Source organism: Rutilus rutilus, assembly GCF_951802725.1.
Source record: "Rutilus rutilus genome assembly, chromosome: 19".
NCBI classification, from domain to species: Eukaryota; Metazoa; Chordata; class Actinopteri; order Cypriniformes; family Leuciscidae; genus Rutilus; species Rutilus rutilus.
The window spans coordinates 23325782-23346186 of NC_140232.1; the positions used below are offsets into that span (position 1 = coordinate 23325782).

The 20405-nt window shown below is 36.5% G+C and overlaps 1 protein-coding gene across 5 annotated transcripts in view; it reads left to right on the top strand.

Moving 5' to 3' along the window:
• Positions 1 to 20405, top strand: part of iqsec2a (IQ motif and Sec7 domain ArfGEF 2a) — an 85145-nt gene that overhangs the window by 45016 nt on the left and 19724 nt on the right. Inside the window, exon 1 of one of the 5 annotated variants that reach the window (XM_084388898.1) lies at positions 4974 to 5413. The exons of the other annotated variants lie outside the window; for them this stretch is intronic. Coding sequence (XP_084245024.1) covers positions 5349 to 5413 — 65 coding nt within the window. The 5' untranslated portion in view covers positions 4974 to 5348. Of the gene's footprint in view, positions 1 to 4973; positions 5414 to 20405 lie in introns of those variants that run through there. 5 annotated transcript variants of the gene reach the window in all.

Here is a 20405-nt window from a genome sequence, read left to right on the forward strand (position 1 = left end):
TTCTGTTTTGTGTTTTGACTACTTTTTGGTTAATTATATCTAATGAATGAAGATATAGCCTATTAACAAAAATAAATCTTATATATAATATATTAGCCTATATATATAAAAAAAAAACTTATAGGCCTATTTAAAATATTTTCCAAAAAGGGCCTCATTGATTAATTTTGCATGATTGGGGGCTGCTATATTTGCTTAAGCTTTTTGAACGTGTGATAAAGGCGCGATAGGCTGTCAATTTTATGTGGATAAAGGCATATTTTGTACATGACTACACATGTCCTTATAAGGGCAAAAAAAGATCTCGTTATTACGAGAAAAAGATGTCGTTTTAACGACATAAAGATCTCGTTATTACGAGAAAAAGATGTCGTTTTAACGACATAAGATCTCGTTATTACGAGAAAAGATGTCGTTAAAACGACATAAGATCTCGTTATTACGAGAAAAGATGTCGTTAAAACGACATAAGATCTCGTTATTACGACATAATTGATGGGAAAAAATAATATGTATGTGGCAGCAATGCGTCACCGTACAAAAGAGCTCGCCACTCATGATATCATGACAGGTAGAGGGCTGGAGCTTCTGGCTGTGTTTTGCTCAAGAGGAGGGTCCAAGTGTAAATGTCGTGTTTACAAACAATAACTGAAAATCCTGCATATTGCACCTTTAAACACACCATTCAAAAGTTTGGTATCAGTAAGATTTTTTTTTTAATAGAAATAAAAAATGTTTTTAACAAGGATGCATTAAATTGATCAAACATGACAGAACATCATAGAACATCAGTAGAGAAAGGCATATAGTTCATCATAACGTCGTAATATGCATCAGGTACATAATTCACCCGCTATATTGCCAGTGTAACCGATTTTTAATATTTACAGAAAAATATACTGATAACCTGGCTTCTCTTGAGACTCCCCTATTTCAGAGCGGTCATAGTTAATGATATGCTAAAGTCCGCCCGCTCTGATGTGATTGGTTACAAGGTAGTTTGTGACATCAGAAACACTGAGACTGTCTTTGATTCACTGCAGTTTTAAGGAGAAAAATACAACACGCAATGGTGTTGACTTATGAATTTGCACATGGTTTGTCTTAAAACACCACATAGACATATAAACAACATTAAAAACTTGATTTTCATCACAGGGGGTCTTTAAAATAATATTGGCTCTAGTGGTCATGTGTGTACTTGTGTATGTTTATATTGTATATGTGGATATATGATGCTACAAACCCCTCAGAGGTACTGTGATCCCTCCCATCTTGCGCCAAATCCTGTAAGACAGTGTGAAACCTCGGTCGCCAAGGCAACGCCACTTTTGACTCTGGCTCACAGCAACCCCTCCCACATCTGTTTCTCAGCAACCGTCACCAAGCAACTCTCTCCTCTCATCCCCGCCTCCCTCTCCCCTTCTCTGAGTCTGCCTCTTCCAGAGAGAGTGACAGCATCGAGAAGGAGGGATAAAGGGTGGAAGCAGTGAGGAAAGAGAGATAATGATTAAAAAAGAGAGAGAGGGGGCAGAATACTTACAAAGAGATGAGAAGGAGATGGAGAAAGACAAATGATGAGCAAGAGATAAGTAAACATGATTACAGTAATGGACAAATAGAGAGTAAAGCGAGAATAATAAATGCTGTGAAATAATGAAGTAGGAACAGACAGGGTTGAAAGTGTCATGCTTTATTATTTATGGAACAAGATTGTGGAAACATTTCCAGGTCACCATTCACTCCAAAATCAAACTGAAAAATAACAGAAATGATATGTATGATGAATTATATTTTGAAAAAAGTGCATGACTGCATTTATTTGTTCAAAAACGGTAATAATTTAAAATGTAATTTATTCCTGTAATGGCAAAGCTGAATTTCCAGCATCATCACTCCGGTCTTCAGTGTCACATGATCCTTCAGAAATCATTCTGATATGCTGATTGGATGCTTAAGACACATTTCCTATTATTATAATGTTAAAAATGTTAAATGTTGCAATGTTAAAAACAGCTGTGCTGCTTAATATTTTTACGGAAACGGTGATATCTTTTTTTTCAGGATTCTTAGATGAATAAATAGTTCAAAAGAACAGCATTTATCTGGAATATAAATCACATGTAACATAATAAATGTCTTTACTGTCACTTTTGATTAAATAAAAGACAAACCCAAGACTTTTGAACAGTAGTTTATATGTGCTTAATTGTCATTTAAATAATGTCACAATGTTATGCCACAATTATTTTTTTCTGGTTGCTCTCTCTTTTTCTCTTTATGATTTCTTGAGTTGTCAGGTTCTGATATGTACACTATTATAAAAATATGATATTAATGTTTTCATCAGTGTTAAATATGCAGAAATCATAATCTAAAGTGATGTCTCCATTCCTCTCAGCTGGTTGAACTTGCTGCATTCTGAAGCAGAGACTTTCTGATAGCTCAAATGACCTAGTTAGACTTTATTAATATTGCAGTCAGCAGCACGTTGTAGCGTTGTTCTTTGGGAATCATGAAAGGGGAAATGCGAGGAGACTGACGTTGACTCCGCCCACCACGGGAGGCCGATAGAGCACAGTCATGAAGCATCATGTCTGTCCAATCATGTGCAGATACGCATCACGTGGTGCCCTGGGGACATTAAAATAGACTGAGTGCTGCATGAGTAGTAGCTCAAAGCACATTTAGATGATATGGGTCTTCAGTTTTTCAGCAGGATGGTTTCAACAACATTTGTATTATGCAATATACAACTCATCAATGTGTGCAGAAACAATATGAGTATGGTGACACTTCATACTGTACACCTAGCATGTTCACCCAAAAATGAAAATTCTGTCATTAATTACTCACCCTCATGTCGTTCCAAACCCCGTAAGGCTTTCGTTCATCTTCGGAGCACAAATGAAGATATTTTTGATGAAATCTGTGAGATTTCTGTCCCTCCATGACTACTACACAACTGAGCGGTGTAGTCCGAATTTTCTGAGAAGACACGATCGCTTTATATGATGAACAGATTGAATTTAGGCTTTTATTCACATATAAACATTCTCACACATTAGCTGTGGTAAACGAAAGCTCTAGCATGTTTACTTGCGAGAACCAATGAGGTTCATTCTCGTGTGTTACGTAGCACGTTTGAGAACCAATGAGGTTTGTTCTCGCGCATCAAGCATGTTCAGTTGAGCTTTTGTTCGCAGATCAATGTTTATATGTGAATAAAATTCAATCTGTTTATCATATAAAGCAATCGAGTCTCTTCAGAAAATTTGGACTATGCCACTCAATTCATACGGATGAGTTTTACAATTTCTTTATGAACTCTTTGAAGCATCAAAGTGGTGTATGTGTAGGCTGTCAATGGAGGGACAGAAAGCTCTCAGATTACATCAAAAAGATCTTCATTTGTGTTCCAAAGATGATAGAAAGTCTTACGGGTTTGGAACGACATGAGGGTAAGTAATTAATAACAGAATTTTCATTTTGGGGTAAACTATCCATTTAAATACATCCACTGACAGTTGTGCAATTTTAATTGGTTTAATTGAAAATAGAGCCTATCTACATTGGAAAAGTTTGGAAACAATGTGTTCACTCAGAAATTGCTAGTAAATTTCGAAATTAATTTGAAAGAAATGGCAAGTGACACATTGAATTAAACATAAAATATTGAAGTAGAAAGACTGAAATAGTATTTTCTTGTATTATTTTTGTTTTGTTTACAACTTAAAAAAAAAAAAGCATTTTTACAATACAGTAGGCCAAAACATCTCATAGGAACATGAAAAGCCAGCACATCCAACAATATTTATGTATTGTTATCGATGCCCTTGCTGTTTATTATGCTGCATTTTAGCAATTATGGACAGGAATTTAGCTAACTCATCAATTCTCATTCATGTTCTTAAAAATAACATGCAAGAGTGTGATGAATGGCAAAATGTAGGTCATGAGACTTACAAATGTAGGCCATAATTTTAGTTTCTATTTTTAGATGTTAATGAAAAAATCTATGAGAATTCCCCTAGAATTAATTTGGTTTGGACATGCACAGATTTAAATGAATAAATTAAATTTTAACAGTAAGTATTTGTGAAGTATCCACAAATAAACAAACTTTTCCTGTCCTGGAAATCACAATTGTAACATTCCCTAGCCTGATACTTCCAGGTTTACCATGACCGTATGAACCCTGAAGAAAAGAGAAAGTGACACAGGAGAGATGAAGTGAACAGAACACTGAGCAGCTTGTGCTGAAGAATGAGACAGATGACAAACATGGGGAGAAGGCCTCAAAATGGTGGCTAATATGGAATATGATGAATTATATAAAGCTGTCCTGAGGCCAGGGAGAAAGATGGAGACAGAGAGAAAGAGAGAAATATCACATATCTCTCCTGTGTTTTGATGTCCATGTGAAAGGAACGAGACTACTCAAGACGAGAAGAAAAGAGACTTGTCACAACAGAGTGGGTTGAAAAGTCTCTCAGCATACTTCAATGCACAAGTCCACTGACAAAACGCAAAACATTAATTATTAAATGGCAGATGTGCAAAATGAGGAGAGAAACGTAGAGTGATACATCCACACTATTAAATATAAAAGATTTTTATTGGCATCTTTGGTTCCATGAAGACCTTTAACATCCACAGTAGCCTACATATCCAATGCAATTAAAGTGGGAAAGGGTTCTTCAGATTATTAAAATGTTCTTCACACTAGGGGAAAAAAAAAGGTTCTTTGGGGAACTCAAAATGGTTCTACTATGGAATCACTGCACAAAAATGCCCTTTTGGAACCTTTATTTTTAAGAGTGCTCTTTGAGAAGTGGCGCGAACTGAGTGATAGAATTGACCACCAGATTGACACCATATGGCCGCGCGACGAATCGAGATGTGACTCACACAGATTATGTCACATGACACTCTGATTGATCTTAATGGCACCGAACAGAGCCTGTCAGAATAGTCGAAGCAAATGTTGCCTGAGGTGTGGATCATGCGCTGCGAACAGGAAGCGGTTTGCCAAGCTCGGCTGCCAGACGCGTTTTCGCGCCCTTACTGCTGTGTCACGCTGGCTGCACGAGCCTGAAGAGATTCAAAGGATTGGGAGAGAGAGAGATGGAAAGAGAGGGGAGGAGGAGGAAGGAGGGTGGCCAAGGATGAGAGAATGAGCTTCTCATCATCTCCTCGCTAATGACAGCACATGAAATCGCAAATCATGCCTTTTAAAGTGAATCCTACTCCACGCGCACGCCGTGAGGGACGCTGTCAGAGCTCGAGCCAAATTAGATATCAAATGAAATAGCGCTTGCGCATCCGGACGTGTTTCTCTCGCAACAATGTGGTGCATCAACTGTGCGTCGGATAAGACTCCAGCGATTCTTCATAACAAGCTTGTGTACTGGTAAGACGCAATGTTATGATTTATTTTTTATTTTATTTTGGGTGATACGACTGGCTGGAATTGTTTGTTGTCTCGTGCTAAGTGTATTTTAATGTACACGTTAGAGTCGTTCATTTAAATGACCCTGTTATGAAGCATCACTGGAAAAACAACGTAAAAAACCGCGCAATATGCGTGTGCGTGAGTCCTCTGTTTATTGTAAATTGAAGCTCATCTCTAGCCGCAGAGAAAACGCTTGAGGCCAACGAGTCAGAAGAAACCACTACCAAAAACAGTCAGTTATGCTTTTAAATGATATGTTATTACGTGAATACCTGTAATGTACAGAGTTATGAGCTTGTGCAGCGGTCTCCGTTTTTGAATGCATGTTCTTGGCAATGACTTGTAGGTCACAAGTTCCCTCAACACAGGATCGCCCTCATTTGAAAACAAGTGTAATAGCCTATTCAACTGACTCACGCTTGAATCAATTTTCCTCTTTTATGAGTGCTGCTGTACTGTACATATTGAGATGACTGTTGTATATTCAAACATTTTACTGTCCAGTGACATTTTTGAAGCTTCCTTTGGATTTGGTGTAACCTGTTTGAACACACTGAAGGTAATAGTGTGTGGTGGCCTTTTGAAATGAGGAGGCAGAGTCCATGGTCTGTTTGTTTGATTGATTGTTTGTTTATTGTTTGTTAGTCTAGTGTAAATTAACAATTTGCATTAGATTTTTACAGTTTCTGGAGCTCATTTGACACGATTAACAAGAACCCAATTCTCCACTGTAAAAAATGGGATTTTAACCTGATTTAACCCATCAAATGAGTTTTGTTTGTATAAATTAATGTATTAGTATTAAGTGATTATAAAATATTTGTGAATTTAATAACCATTTAGATGTTAAAACATTTTCAATGTACATTTTATGTTTATATGAGCATCATTTTATTTTAGTATTTTTACTTTTTTTAATACATTTTCTCAATTTGTACTGCAGTACTAAGCACTTAAAAATAATTTGTGTTTGGCTATTTTTATTAAGAGTCAACTTTTTTGGACCATTATTTGTCAACAAATCCACTGTAAAAAAAAACTGCAGGTGTCATAATGGTCCCACATGAGCAGAAAACCTGTTCATTAAAAGCACATTATGTACGTTTCGCTGCTAGAGGTTGCTTATTCATAACAATAATAAAGGCGTAGCTTGATGACACCGTGAATGAGCGTGGAATCATGGGAGTTGTCGTCTTCACCTCCACACCCGATGGAAAGCTATTCGACAGATAGAAATCATGTTCATGGATGAGCTAATATATTAAAGTTTTATTAATGTTACTGTGGTATGAAGCTGGGCAAGGCCGAGACCCTGGGACATTTTACGTTGCTGTTTTTATCATGCTTCTATGACGCAGTTGGCCACTGCCACTCCTTTCGTTTTGTTGTTTGTTTATTTTATGATTCATTTTACATTTAATGTCCACCTGCATCTTCCCTGAACTTGAACTTTGTTACAGTTACGTTTGATCACTTTAATTCACATTATTTTTTTTATTTTTTTTCATTCTAATGAAATAGCCACAAGTGCTGAATTGCTACTTGTAGAGGATACTTTATTTGACGAATTAAAGTTGTGGGGTAACCGTTTTACTTGGTCAAAACAATCATACTAAAAATACATTTGAGTGTGTTGAAAGTTATGTTAATCTGTGCGTTCGCTCGGTGGGTGCTATAGAGATACTTGTTGCACATTGCAGTAAACTAGATCGATATTAGAATATCATATTAATAAAAGCTGAATCACTTGTGTTGCCAATTAGTTTTTTCATATATTGTATACTGTTACTACAAATAAAGCAAAAGAAAACAAGAGATTCAAACAATAAGACTAATGATATGTTTTCTGTCGATAAAGGTATCCAAACAGTTGCTCACCTGTCTAATAAAACACATAACATATTAAAGCGTCTTTGGTGTTTCCATTGTTTCTACGGAAGTAAAACTCGAGGGTAACGTGGCTATGATGTCATTGACAGGCTACGTAAAGACACAGGCTGTTACATTGGTTAAAATTGCTGATTTCTCTGGATTTAAACATTGCTGGAAATATAATTAATGTAAATAATAATGTAATAATAATGTAAGTACACAAGTCAACAAAATATAGGCTATAACATTGTTCTAGTGGTTTTTGGATATTTGAATCCAAAATTCTTGGATTAAAGTCATCTTTTATATCCACTCTAATGTGACCTGAAGTGGTGATGTCTGAGTGGGTTGTTCACTATTTCATTCATTTACACCAGTATGTTCAATTTAGTTCAATTTAGGGACTGGTTGTGAGCATGATATTATCACATTGACAGGTTTATCGGCCAATCGTAGCATATTTAGAGTTTTTTTTTTATTTGTTTTTTTACTGTCAATTATTTTGAGGAGGTGCAGCCTCTGTTTCTTCATAAGACGCCCCTGTCTGAAGGAACATGCTGTGTTCCTTAATGCTTCAAACCTCATGTTCTTACACTGATACTATGAAGTATCGGATACAGCTGCCAGATTTGTGTCCTGTCAAAAAAGCATGATAAAACTCTTTATAGATTGTGCAGAAACAGGCTGTGGCGTTTTCTCTGGGCTCTCTCTCTCTCTCTGTTTTTCAGCTGGTGGGGGGTCTTCTGAATCCGCTAGTCCTCTCGTGTGAGGGGTTTAAACGGTGCTGGAGAGATTTCAGCTGTTTAACAGGATGCTGAGAGTTACAACACTGTCAAAGAGGCAGCGAGAGACTGAGTATGTGAGAGAGAATCGCTGTTCTTCAGCAAGTGTTCTGCCAGTAAGTTGGTCTCGTAGTTTTTTTTTTCTTCTCACTGCTGCCGTCATGATGGAAGGATCTAGAGGACTGTCATCCATTGCAATAAGGAATTATTTATTAAGCGCTTCATCACTCTTGTTGCACGGTAGTAAGTGAATGTAACCAGACGAGCAGGCTATTACTCCTGTGCAAGGCCTTCAGATTCATACTCTGACCAACGCTTTTCCAGTTTAATGCTGTATTGAATCTTTGAGCATAGTTAGCTTTATGAACTTTTGAACATTGAGCATAGGGGTGGGCGGTATGCCGTTAGACACGATTAACCAGTAGAAATTTGTCAACCGGTAGAGATTTTGGACTATCATCTATCTATACCACAGTTACGCTCATGTAATGTTGCTGTGATGCACTGTCACGAAAGCTCTTTACTTAAATGTGTTTTTAAGCATCTCGGTTTAAAAACAAGTGATTTTAAACTTGTTATGTGCAAGAAGCAGCGAAAGAGAACTCGTATCACTAAAGCCGCTGCTCAGATCGTGTGAGTACTGAACGGAGTTGATTTTGCCGCCTTATTGGGCTTAAACAGTCAAATACACACATTTATGTGTCAAAATGCCCGTCTTTGCAAGTATCCTCGTAAACAGTAATTTATGTCTTAAGTGATCATGAACAGTTGAGAAAGAAAACGCATGTTTAACAGTATACTGGATCCGTCGTGCATTCGCTCTTAAAGTGACAGCAGCCTAATAAACCTGCTGCAGTTTGTCATTAATGTTAATCAAACAACAAAAAAGAGAAAATATCTCACTGTTCTTCACTTTTGGAACTTTAATGAGAATAAATGTATATGTATTTTACATAGTGAAGACTATGCAGTGTTTTTTTTAAATACATTTGATTACTTTACACAATTTATGTAGTATTTCTTATTTCTAGGGCTTGAAGTTTTTCAGGTAGGTCTATTTATTTTGTGTCTTTGTTCTATTGTTGTTTGTTCTATTGCTTGTAATTAGTTTCTTTGTTCTTATTTTATCAGACTGTTTACTTGTCTTCAATAAGCTTGAGTTTTTCTAGTTTTATTATTTTTTTAGTTTAATGAATTATGAACTTTCAGTGGTATAGTTTTTTTTTATATCATAACCTTATTTAAAGCAAAAAAAAAAAAAGCTTTTGAGCAGTATACGAGTTCAAAAATGCTAAAGATTTCTTCTGAGCTTTGACCTTTCTCTCACCCTCTCGTTCTCTTTCTAACCCCGGCTATGTGTCCTGCTGTATCAGCCTTGGTCCTTTCCTGTCTGTTTAATGCATTGGATTTGAGCAACAGTCACAATTTTCATCTGCTTTATCTTTACTCACACTAATTCAGTTTTTCCTTCTGACTATATGTTTTAGCTCTGCGCAAAGTTTGTTTCTTATCCACGTTTACATGTACATATTTTAGTTTTAGTTTTCTCTAGTGCATCACATTAATTCCATACACATTTATGCACATATGAAGTGACTAAATAAGTTAGGCTACTCAGCATGGCACCTCAGTGAATAATTGGCATGTCGTGCCTTTCTAACATGTCTAAAAATATGGAAAGAAAGCTTTCTTCTTATGTTGCTAACTTAACTTGGTGAGAGCAGTAAGTCTTGCATTAACAGTTCATGCCCATTTTAGTGTTGAGATGTGGGCTATATTGTGCACACAGATGTGAACTGAAACTGTATTTCAAGTAATGTTGGGATTCAGATTAATATTATTGAAGTGGTTTGTTTGAGGGGTTCATGTGAATCAACCTGTGCAGAAACTATTGACTGATTCACCTGAGTCCTTTTGCACACATGCTTGAATGTAACATTTTTGTATAAATATATTTAGTTAAATGCTCCGGTTTCAAAATTTGTCTAAATAATTAATTTGCAAATGTATAAGTTATAAAATGGTAAATTATTGAACAAATTTTTGGATCAAAAGATTCAAGTTTCTTGGATGAATTAATTCAGAGTCTTTAGCCGCATTTCCACTTGATCACCATATGAGGCAGAAATATATGTATATGCAATTTTAAAGGCTACATCACATTTCTTTAGAAAGAGTGAGCATTTTTATTAATTTTCCACAAAATTATGCCATCTGAGGAGGTTTGAGTGATCTCTCCCATCTCACTATACTGTTATCCTTTCAGACAGAGCAACAGAGAAAACATGAGTTATACGAGTCAACTTGAGTGCATGTTTTTAATGACATGTATGCGGATGCATTAGTCCGGTATTACAAAGGCTCAGGGAAGAGACAGAGAAAATATGAAACCCAATAAATACACGATTATAATCATAAATGATTTGTTTTTCCATAAACATATTATTTGTATTTAATATCGCAGTGGGTGGCACACTGTAAGTAAACATATGATATTGTATCAATATTGTTGATATATTGATATTGTTTTCCTACAGGCCTAACATTTTAACACTTGAAAAAAAAAAAAAAAATGTATTGATGTGTTGAAACCATGTGGAAACTTTGAGATACTGATAATATCAACAAATATAATATCCTATAGTCTCATGACATATTGATTAATCAAATGAACTTCTAACCTCTTTGATTTTTTCAATGATTTTGAGATCTAAATTTTGTGTGCCACTAACACAGGGCGAGGTGGGGGCTTGTTTTGCACAGATTGAACCAATCATATTGACAGAAAACAATCATGAGTAATATGTCATGTTATTCTTACTGTTGTATATGTCTGTCCTATAAAACCTGATGTATTCTTCTTTCTTTCTGGTTGAGATTCTCTGAGAATTGTTCCAGAACTCTCCCGGCCGCTGAAGTCTGTCTGGTTATTGCTGCGCAGCATGTTAACAGATTAGTTAGACACTAAAGATCTCATTCCCGAGTGATAGTGTCAAAAGAAGCGAGATGTCGTTCGACTCAGTGTGAGACTCTTAGGTGGGGTTAGATGCGGTCAGGTAACTATAATTCTTAGGCATTTTATGTGGTCAGAATAGCCACTCTTAGGCGTCAACCAACGAGGTCAGAGTCACCTGAGTATAATTTTGCAGATGTCAGGGACACTTGGTTCAGCTTAAGTCATGTGCGTAGGGGAAAATTCTACCATAATGTGTAAGCCTTTGGACTTAAAAGCCTTAATGGAGTTGTTTTGCGCATTCCTGTGATTGCAAATAAATGGAAGCAGGTGCAACCGAATAGGTATGTGTTCTCTTTTTATGTGAAATGGTCAATATCAGTTTGATTCAGCATGATTGATGTGCACTCCTGACTCAAATGAATAAATTACTGTCACTGTACCATTTTTATTGTAAAACATTGGTGAAATATTGATGCTGGAATCTTAAAGGTACCATAGAATGCATTGATACAATATTTAAAATTGTTATGTGTTATTGTTAAGGTTATGTGGCTTAGGTAAGGGCAAAAATTCTCCAGATACGGTTTTACATGTCCATTTACAACCCTAGGATTTGTCCCTAGAATGAAATGGGCTGTTATTACCTTATTTGAAGGGTCATGAATAATAATGTTGAGCTCTGCTCTAATTGGCTGTTTTACAGATTTGTACGCAGGAGCTGTGATGTATTCTGAAATACAAACGTTCAAAAGAATCATACTTTAGTTCTCAAACAAAAAAATATTTTATCAAATTGACTAGAATCGTTTCAACTTAAGTGGTGGAGAAGGTCACGTTAGCTAGAAGGAGCGAGTGAGCTATCTGTAAGCAACCAAACTAACCTAGTTAGCTCCTGAGTTATGTGTTGTTGATGAAATAGGCTATAGGCTAAATTATAATACTACCTGACAAAAGGGATTGACATATAAATCTACAAAATACAACTGTAGATACATCTATGACAACACAGGCAGGAAATAATATTAACCTCCGTGTAAATAGGTCGTCATACTATTACGTTAACGTTACTGTACTATCATCTTGCGTTCGATCTCGAAAACTCAGGGTAAATTATCGTTAATGTTGTTAGCTCACTAAGAAACTTTCAATTTTAAACAGAAATGGCTTCAACAGTCAAGAAGTGGATAAAATCACTACTTGCTGCTTGCGGTAGGGGTTGTAATGGCAATATAGTTGGAATTGCTCCCTTCTGTAGTATCAAACGCTGAGTGAAGCCTGCTAGATATTGTCCCAGGTTAGAAAAACTGTCAGTAGTGAAATGGGCAGAGCGAACTAACAACTTTGAATTAAATTGGTGCGGTATCCTGTTGTAGATAAACATCAACCATGCCTGTTGACAGTTCTGTTCTGTGGGAAGGGTATGAAAAGTGCTCACATCCCCTGCACAGGCTGAAACACAACATATATATCCATGATCTGCCATTTTCGCTATTGTCCTTACTTGCTTCTTCACAGTACCTGCAGAACTTTTAATGACTCGGCTGTGCAGGTCCACGTTAACACTGCCTGGCCTAGAACATGGGCTGGTATATGCAAATTTGGGGGGCGTATATTAATGATCCCGACTGCAACCTCACAGTCGGTGTTATGTTGGTATTCGCCCGTTTTTCAGTGGTCTTTTGCACGCACGATATTTACATATTGTCAAGTTCTCAGGGTTTCTGTGCCTCAATGTCTGCCCAAACTTGAAAAGGCTTCAATCAACTTTAAGAGGAGGGTGCATGGAATAACTCAAAGCATTGAATTCTTCTTCATCGAATCAATTTATTGAAAATCTTTCAACAATGACTTGATCTTCTTGTTTCAATGAATATCTCAGATGCTTAGCTTAATAACCTATATAGAAAAACATATATAAATATATGAGTCACTACACACAGTATAAATAAATGTACATTCAGAGATATTAAAAGTACAAACAATATTGTTAAACTATTTGCGGTTTATATAGCAGCTTGTAAACAGCAACAACAATGTAAAATCAAATACACCAGCACATGTCCAGTTAACATGCTAGATGCTAAAATGCTAGCATCAAACAACTTTCAAACACAATGAATATTTGTCCTACCAGTAGCACTCCAAGTTGATGAACACATTTTGGCTTTTCCCAGCAGTCTTTGAACAAACTCAATTGACTCGATGCTGATTACCAATCTTTCTCATTTGGTTGTATAATCTCCAAAATCCACCAGTTTGGGTAGGAGAAGCACATCCACTGCTCAAAGATCTCAGCATGCTGACAATCACACACACCTGTTGTTCTTCCCTGGTTGTTCCAGCAGCACTGTGCTCACAACCAATAGGCTGCACCCATTTTGATCTCAAATCTTTTAATTAAACAATGATGAATATATATTTCTCCCTCTTTCCTTCAATTTCAGATTTAACTTAACACATATGAAGGAGGAAACAATGGTGTTTTAGGCTCACAATATGTCAGTTCCATGTACAGAACTCTTATTATTCAACTGTGCCAAGATAAATACTGTTTTCCATTCTATGGCACCTTTAAGTCTTTAATTAAAGACCAAACGTTCGCTTCTGTCATGCTCATTTTGTGATTTAGCTAGTTTTCAGTCAACTGGTGAAATGGTGGGGTTGTTTGACTTCATTCTATGGTGGTGTGTTAAGGGCGGGTTTTATGGCAGCGCTACGGCGAAATGGCCCGACAGTGGACATACACCTTGATATTGGCATCTGTGCTTGAGGTCCGAGGCCATTGGCCCCGCCAGGCACGTTGTTAGCCCTGGCTCGCACTGGCCCGACAGTGGAAAAAGCTGCTATTGTTGTCTGATTGTAATAATATATTATATAATATGATACTGTCTTTTTTCTGTATAGACATTATTTAATATATTTGGATCAAATTCCATTTGAAGTTTATACCTGGTTTTGTTTGAGTTAGTCAGATTATTTGCCTACTGTCTATATTTAGACACTAAATGATGTCATTATTAATCTTCCTTGAACATTCGTCTTGTTCAGACTGATCTCTGGAGTTCAAAGTCATTTGTTACTTTTGTGTTTTCAGCAGTCCTGCTATTTTAAGCCTAAAACGTTGATGTCGTCAGTGTTTCTCTCTTCTGTGCTGCTGAAGCTGTGATCCGGTTTGGTGTAAATGACAGGCTGCTTGAGGTTGTGTTAAAAAGCGAGACCATACAGCGCTCTGTGTCGTGACATGCAGCAGTCTTATTCTCCAACAGTGTGTTCTCAAGCTGAGCCTTTAGTAATGAACGCAGAGATGATTCCCAAGGCCGCTTTAGCAGTCCTGGCCTGTAGCTTTAAACAGGAAGTGCACTATGACTGCCAAACACTGCATTTTGAGGGAGTGCAGAAATGACGTACACTCTCTTTGGCTTCTGATGCTCACTGCGTGAATATTTGTTGTTTGCTGAGTGTGCAAAATGAAAGCTTCCAATGCTTTATGATCCACGCCAGAAATAGTAACATTATTTCATATTTGGACATCTAAGCAAGTAATCTAATGTATAAAATGTATGTATAGCGTTTTCGGTTTTTAACCGAAAGAGAAAAACGGCCGAAAATATATGCCGCCCTTCAGTGTTCTTCAGTGATCTGCTGCCCACTACGCTCTGCTCACATGCTCTGATAATAATAGCTTTGTAGGACTATACATTATTTGGATAATTGGTCAAAAATAAATCTGCTAAATCTGATTCTGTTGCATAGAATCGAATAATTTTACTGAATTACTTTCAATAAAAGGTTTTTTTTTTTTTTTTTTTTGGCTTGTATTTTTTAAATTCAGCATCATTAAAAATTATTAAAAAAAATTCTAATATTAATACAATTATACAAAAAAGCTCATTTTAAATCAGGAATAATTTTTAAAAAGCAGTTTCTGTTTATAGCCAAGTGCATCCACAAGTTTGGGTTTCGGACCAGAAGTTTCTTTTCGTGTCATCCCTAATTTTGGCTGACCCAAGTTCGAGTCCCAGCACACATACCTTCCCCCATCCCGTCCCCCTCTCTCTCCCACTTCCTAGTCAAGTCAAGTCAAGTTACCTTCATTTATATAGCGCTTTAAACAATATAGATTGTTTCAAAGCAGCTTTACCGTGATAATAGGAAATTAAAGTAACAGAGATTGTTTTGGCTTTACAGCAGCTCTAGAATAAAGTTATTGTCCAGCTAAAGTTAGTTTTGATTGATTCACTTCCGTTGCAAAGATTATTAGTTATTAACTTAGGGGCCGCTTACCTGACACCGTTCTAACAGAAAACCCTTAATGCGCTCCGGCCTGCTCATTCGCACAACAACAGGGCCTGGTGGCTCGAGAACGCAAACCTTGAAATAGGTTCCAAGGTGGAAGCGTTGACCATTTTTTTAAAATGTTATCATCTCCTTGTAAACTTAAAAAATGCAAATCCGTGAAAATGCTGACGGCGTGCACATACGTATTTCGTGTTAATTCTATAGATATGCGCATTTTAATATATATGTGTGCAGGCGTGTAGTCTTCCTTTACAAATTTACCTCACCAAATTACTTGTCTGGCCTTAAAAATTCATAATACTGATTTTTTTGTCGCTTCCGCGTATCCATGTGAACTGGAATCATTTTGAGAACATTTTATCTGCACAGAGGTAAAGGATAGGGAAGGAGGCCTTCACAGGGGAGAGACTACAGACTCCTATCGCAATAGAGGCAAAACACACCAAAAATAAATCTTAAAAAAAACTCAAGGTTATGGTGACATTTCTGAAACATGCTCAAAGCGGGTGCCCAGTCACAACACACTGGTCCGGCCGACCAATCAGAACATATTGCGCTTTTCAGAAGGAGGGGCTTCATAGAGACAGGAACTAAAGAGGGCGTTACTGACAGACTGGGAAGAGAGGTGCTGCAACAGAGTAAAATATGTGAATGAAAAATAGTTTTTTGAACATTCAAGCATGATAATTGTTCTAGTAGACCCCAAAACCAAAATCAAGACTTTGTAAAGGGGCATAATTTGGCCTCTTTAAAAACATCCTGCAATAAAAAAAAATCTCACATTCTCACTGTCTCACACCTTTACCTTCATGATAGCAGAGATGCACATGCAGTAATCTCAAGGAGACTGATGACTCAGAGACTGAATGTTTCCACTTTTCAAGAGGAAACCATGTGCCTGTGAGTGTGAATTAAGTCTAAATTCAGCATCCAATTTTAAATGTGCAGTGTAACTGTCAGCATCAGATTTAAAGAACTAGTATATTGAAAAATTACATTTCTAAAATGTAGTCATTTGGAAGATGGACATTCATTAAATGGACAAAAGCCGTGGCAACATGTTTCAATATCTTCTTTTATGTTCCACAGAAGAAAGAAATTCATACAGGTTTTTAACGTTATGAGTAAATGATGACAGAATTATCATTTTTGGGTGAGCAAAATCCCAAAGCATTTATCATCCCTTTAAATCTCAATCTCATTCATGTTTATTTGGACATGGCTTTTTACTACTTTTCTTTATATTAAACCATGTGAATAACTATGCTTCTGACTGTATGCAAACAAAGACACATTTTTTATCACAACAGATGGATATTAATATTTTCTTTGAATAACAACATTTCGGCTGTTTATCATATGGCTTCAGATGACTTGTGACTCACATTTTTTCAGTATTCTTTGAAGAAAGAAACAGCATTTCTTTGAAGTAGATTTTTTTTTAGAAAGTTAATGCATCCTTATTAAATAAATGTATTAATTTCTTTAACAAAAATTATACTGACCCCAAACCTTTGAACAATATTGTTATTTTGATAAATAGAAAAGAATTTTCTTCTCTCATTTTCACGTGAATTACCCCATGATATTCACATAAACATGTGAACGTGATGGTTTTATGTTTTATGTGCTTTATAACACAAACTAAAAAGATGATTACAATGCCTTTCTCTCTATCACTCCCAACTAAAGGCTACTGATACTAGACTGATATGGTGGAATTACTGTAATTCTGAGCCTAAACTAATTTAACATGATTATGAAAATCGATAGAATTGATAATAAAAAAAAAGCTCCTAGCTGTGTCACACCAGCCCCCATCTCCTGTATCAAAGATAAAACCTCTGTTCCAAAAGCTAGTGTGCTGCCTACGGAGGCAGCATTTTAAGACCTCACATGGCTGTTCCAGAAGGTAGGCAGCTTAATTATACCGCCTCCTACCCAGTTTACGCCAAAATCTAAGGCAGCATCACATGTATCCTTTGTAGAGAAGGCAATTCTATAATACATTGCAATGAGCTCTGTGAAAAATCAATACAAGATGGTGGAAAAGGTGAGAGAATTAAATAAGCTTATACTTTCATTAAAATGGTTTTATTGGAATTATAAAGTGTTTTAGCCAATTATTTCTATGCTTGGAGTACTGTGGTGTTAGCTAAGCAGCATGCTAACACCAAACTCTATTGAAATTAATTCAAAAAACGAATCTCCTTTGGTACTACAACCACAAAAACATTGGTCACTGCCTAGTGTAATTTGTAGAGTAAAAGTTGCTGATTACTTTCCGATTGTGTATATTTGTTGTGGGTTGCTTGTGGTTTGTGGTGAGATCATGGTGACACATAAATTGGTATAGATTTACACAGAACTAGCTGAGGAAACAATTCAGCAATCCTTCAAAGATCGATGGCGCACACTCTGTTTATCTGTCAGTTTGCTTTTTGTGTTAGTTGTTGTTTTTTTAAGCTTTGTTTAACATCTTCATAAGATGCTTGCATGAAATGTTTTAGTAATTGTGGACTTTTAAACATAATAATGAATGTTAATTACTAAAAAATCATGACAGATTGATAGCAGAGGGACAATTTTAAAGTGCATTATTATATAATGGCAGACGAATGGTATAGTGATATAGTCACATTAGCATAATGCAAGATCATTCTGTTGAAAAGCAGATGGCTCTTTTAGACCATAAAGTTAATGGTGCTGCTTTTTATTACTTTATTATTGGTTTAATAGAGCAAGCTAAAGCTGTACTAATGTCTGCTGTGAGTCCTGTATATTTGTGTTGAATAACTCGTATTATGTATTTAAAAATCTGTTTTGATTGGCCCATGCACTTCTGTCTAGTGGGAGAGCGTGAATTACTGTATTTTACTAACCGAGGCACTTGACAAAATTATAATCCCAGTTTGCATATTATCTGTATTTTAATGTATGCAAGATTAGCGTGTCCTAAATTATAGTGTGTTGAAAGTGTTCCGGTGGCCATTTCTGATAGATCTGTGCATGACTTTGAGCTAATATTGCAGAACCACTTGGTTGCCTTCCTGGTGATGAACGTTTTCTTTAACAGGTTACACTAATGCTGCCAAACGCATGTAGGAGTATGAGTGACACTTTCAATTAACAGCCATTCACTGGCTCGCACGGAAATATTCCTTTCTGTCAGCATCTGCCCCACAGGCGATTTCATGAAAATACAAGTGTACACACACACAACTAATGCACATGCACGGTTTGCTCTCAGTACACTTTAACAGTCAGAAAGGGTTCCTTATCTTCTATGCGGTTAAATGTATTAAGTCAGATATCTATGTGAAGAATTATGCTAAATGAATAAATGTAAATATAATGTTGTACAAATCTGTATGACTTTCTGTATGAGACAGGACTGGGGCTGTCAACCTTCAAAATGACACACAAAAAAGCATCATAAAAGGGTGCATATTACACATGCACTATATTTGTAGTCTTCTGAAGTCAGTTAAAATTTAGGCCTAAGTCACTGTTCACTAATAATCTTTCCTTCTGCTTTGTTTTTGTTTTTTTGTTTTTCCTGTTAATTGTACCCGGGGTGGGTTTAAATAAGTTTGACTTCTACCCACTCCGTTTCGAGCAATAGATGGAATTATGTTGTTAAAATATGATGAATTTAACTTGTTGTATAGATTAATCAAAATGCTTCTTTATTGCCTTTGTTATGTGTCATTATATATTGCTCGAAATAAATAAATAAATAAATTCAATTCAATTCAAAGGTGCAGTATGTAATATTGACAGCTAGTGGTTGAAATGGGTACTGCAGTCCAAATTCTAATTATTAGATTATAACGTTAGGGGAACGTTGCAATATAACGTTCTACAAATCAAAAACGAACAATTTCTAACTAACTTTTTGTTAAGAAAACTTTACAGGCTAACCAAAAACGGACATTATCTCGCACCAACATAAATTAGAAAGTGGAGTTCTGAGGGTCAGACACAGTATTTTATCTAACCGTCTTACTGCTGTCTCAGCGTTATTTAAATAAATGTTTGTTTTGCACTAAACCACATAGCTTGTCATTAATTAGTGAATATGCTGTTTTGGAAATTTAAACATGGATTTTTATTCATTTTATTAATTATTTTACATGTATACACATTAGGGGTGGCACGGTACATGAAAAAACATCCGAACCGTTCGGATCGTGTGTGTGTCGCACAGTTCGACACATGCGCAATGTAGCCTCGTGCCCGTGCTAATACAATGCTAAATCATAAATCAGATGTATGTAGAATAACATTACGATGTCCAGCAATCGATTTAAATAGTACACTGGGTTTACTTAGACGTTTAATGAGATCTACTCCACTATATGTTGTTTTTTCACGTGAATAAATACATAGACTATTTCACATATGTACTTTAATGGTCCAGTGGCAGAACTTTTGCCAAGCGTGTCATAGGTTCTGAGTTCTAATCCGCACTCGTATATATTTTTTTTCTTTTTCATCAAAACCGATTATGTTTATCAGTGGTTGTATATCAAGCAGGGACAGATTTGTGTGAATTTTGTTTTGTGATTTCACCGGAATGAATAGAGAGTCTCCTCAACGGATCGAAGCGCGCGTCCAAGTGAAGACTGTGCGGCGTGTGCGCGAGCCACAAGAAAACACTGTATCAGCGCCACAGCGGCAACGAGCACTTTGATCACTTGATTAAAAAAAAACACATTTCAGCGCTAGATTGCTTCTTATTTAACAAACGAACGAAACAAATACTTTGCTAGTTAACTGGAGATGTTTTATTTATTTTGTATTGGTACATAAGTGGTGGGGACAATATCGACCCTGTCAAAAAGTGTTGGGGACATGTCCCACCTGCAAATTACGCCTATGATGACGAGACACGAGGAGAAATTGACAAAGAACTGTCCGACACAGCCCACGTAGCTCTCACTACAGATGGATGGACCTCCAGGGCCACTGAAAGTTTCCTCACGGTGACCGCTCACTATATTACTTCGGAATGGGAAATGAGAAGCTGCGTTTTGCA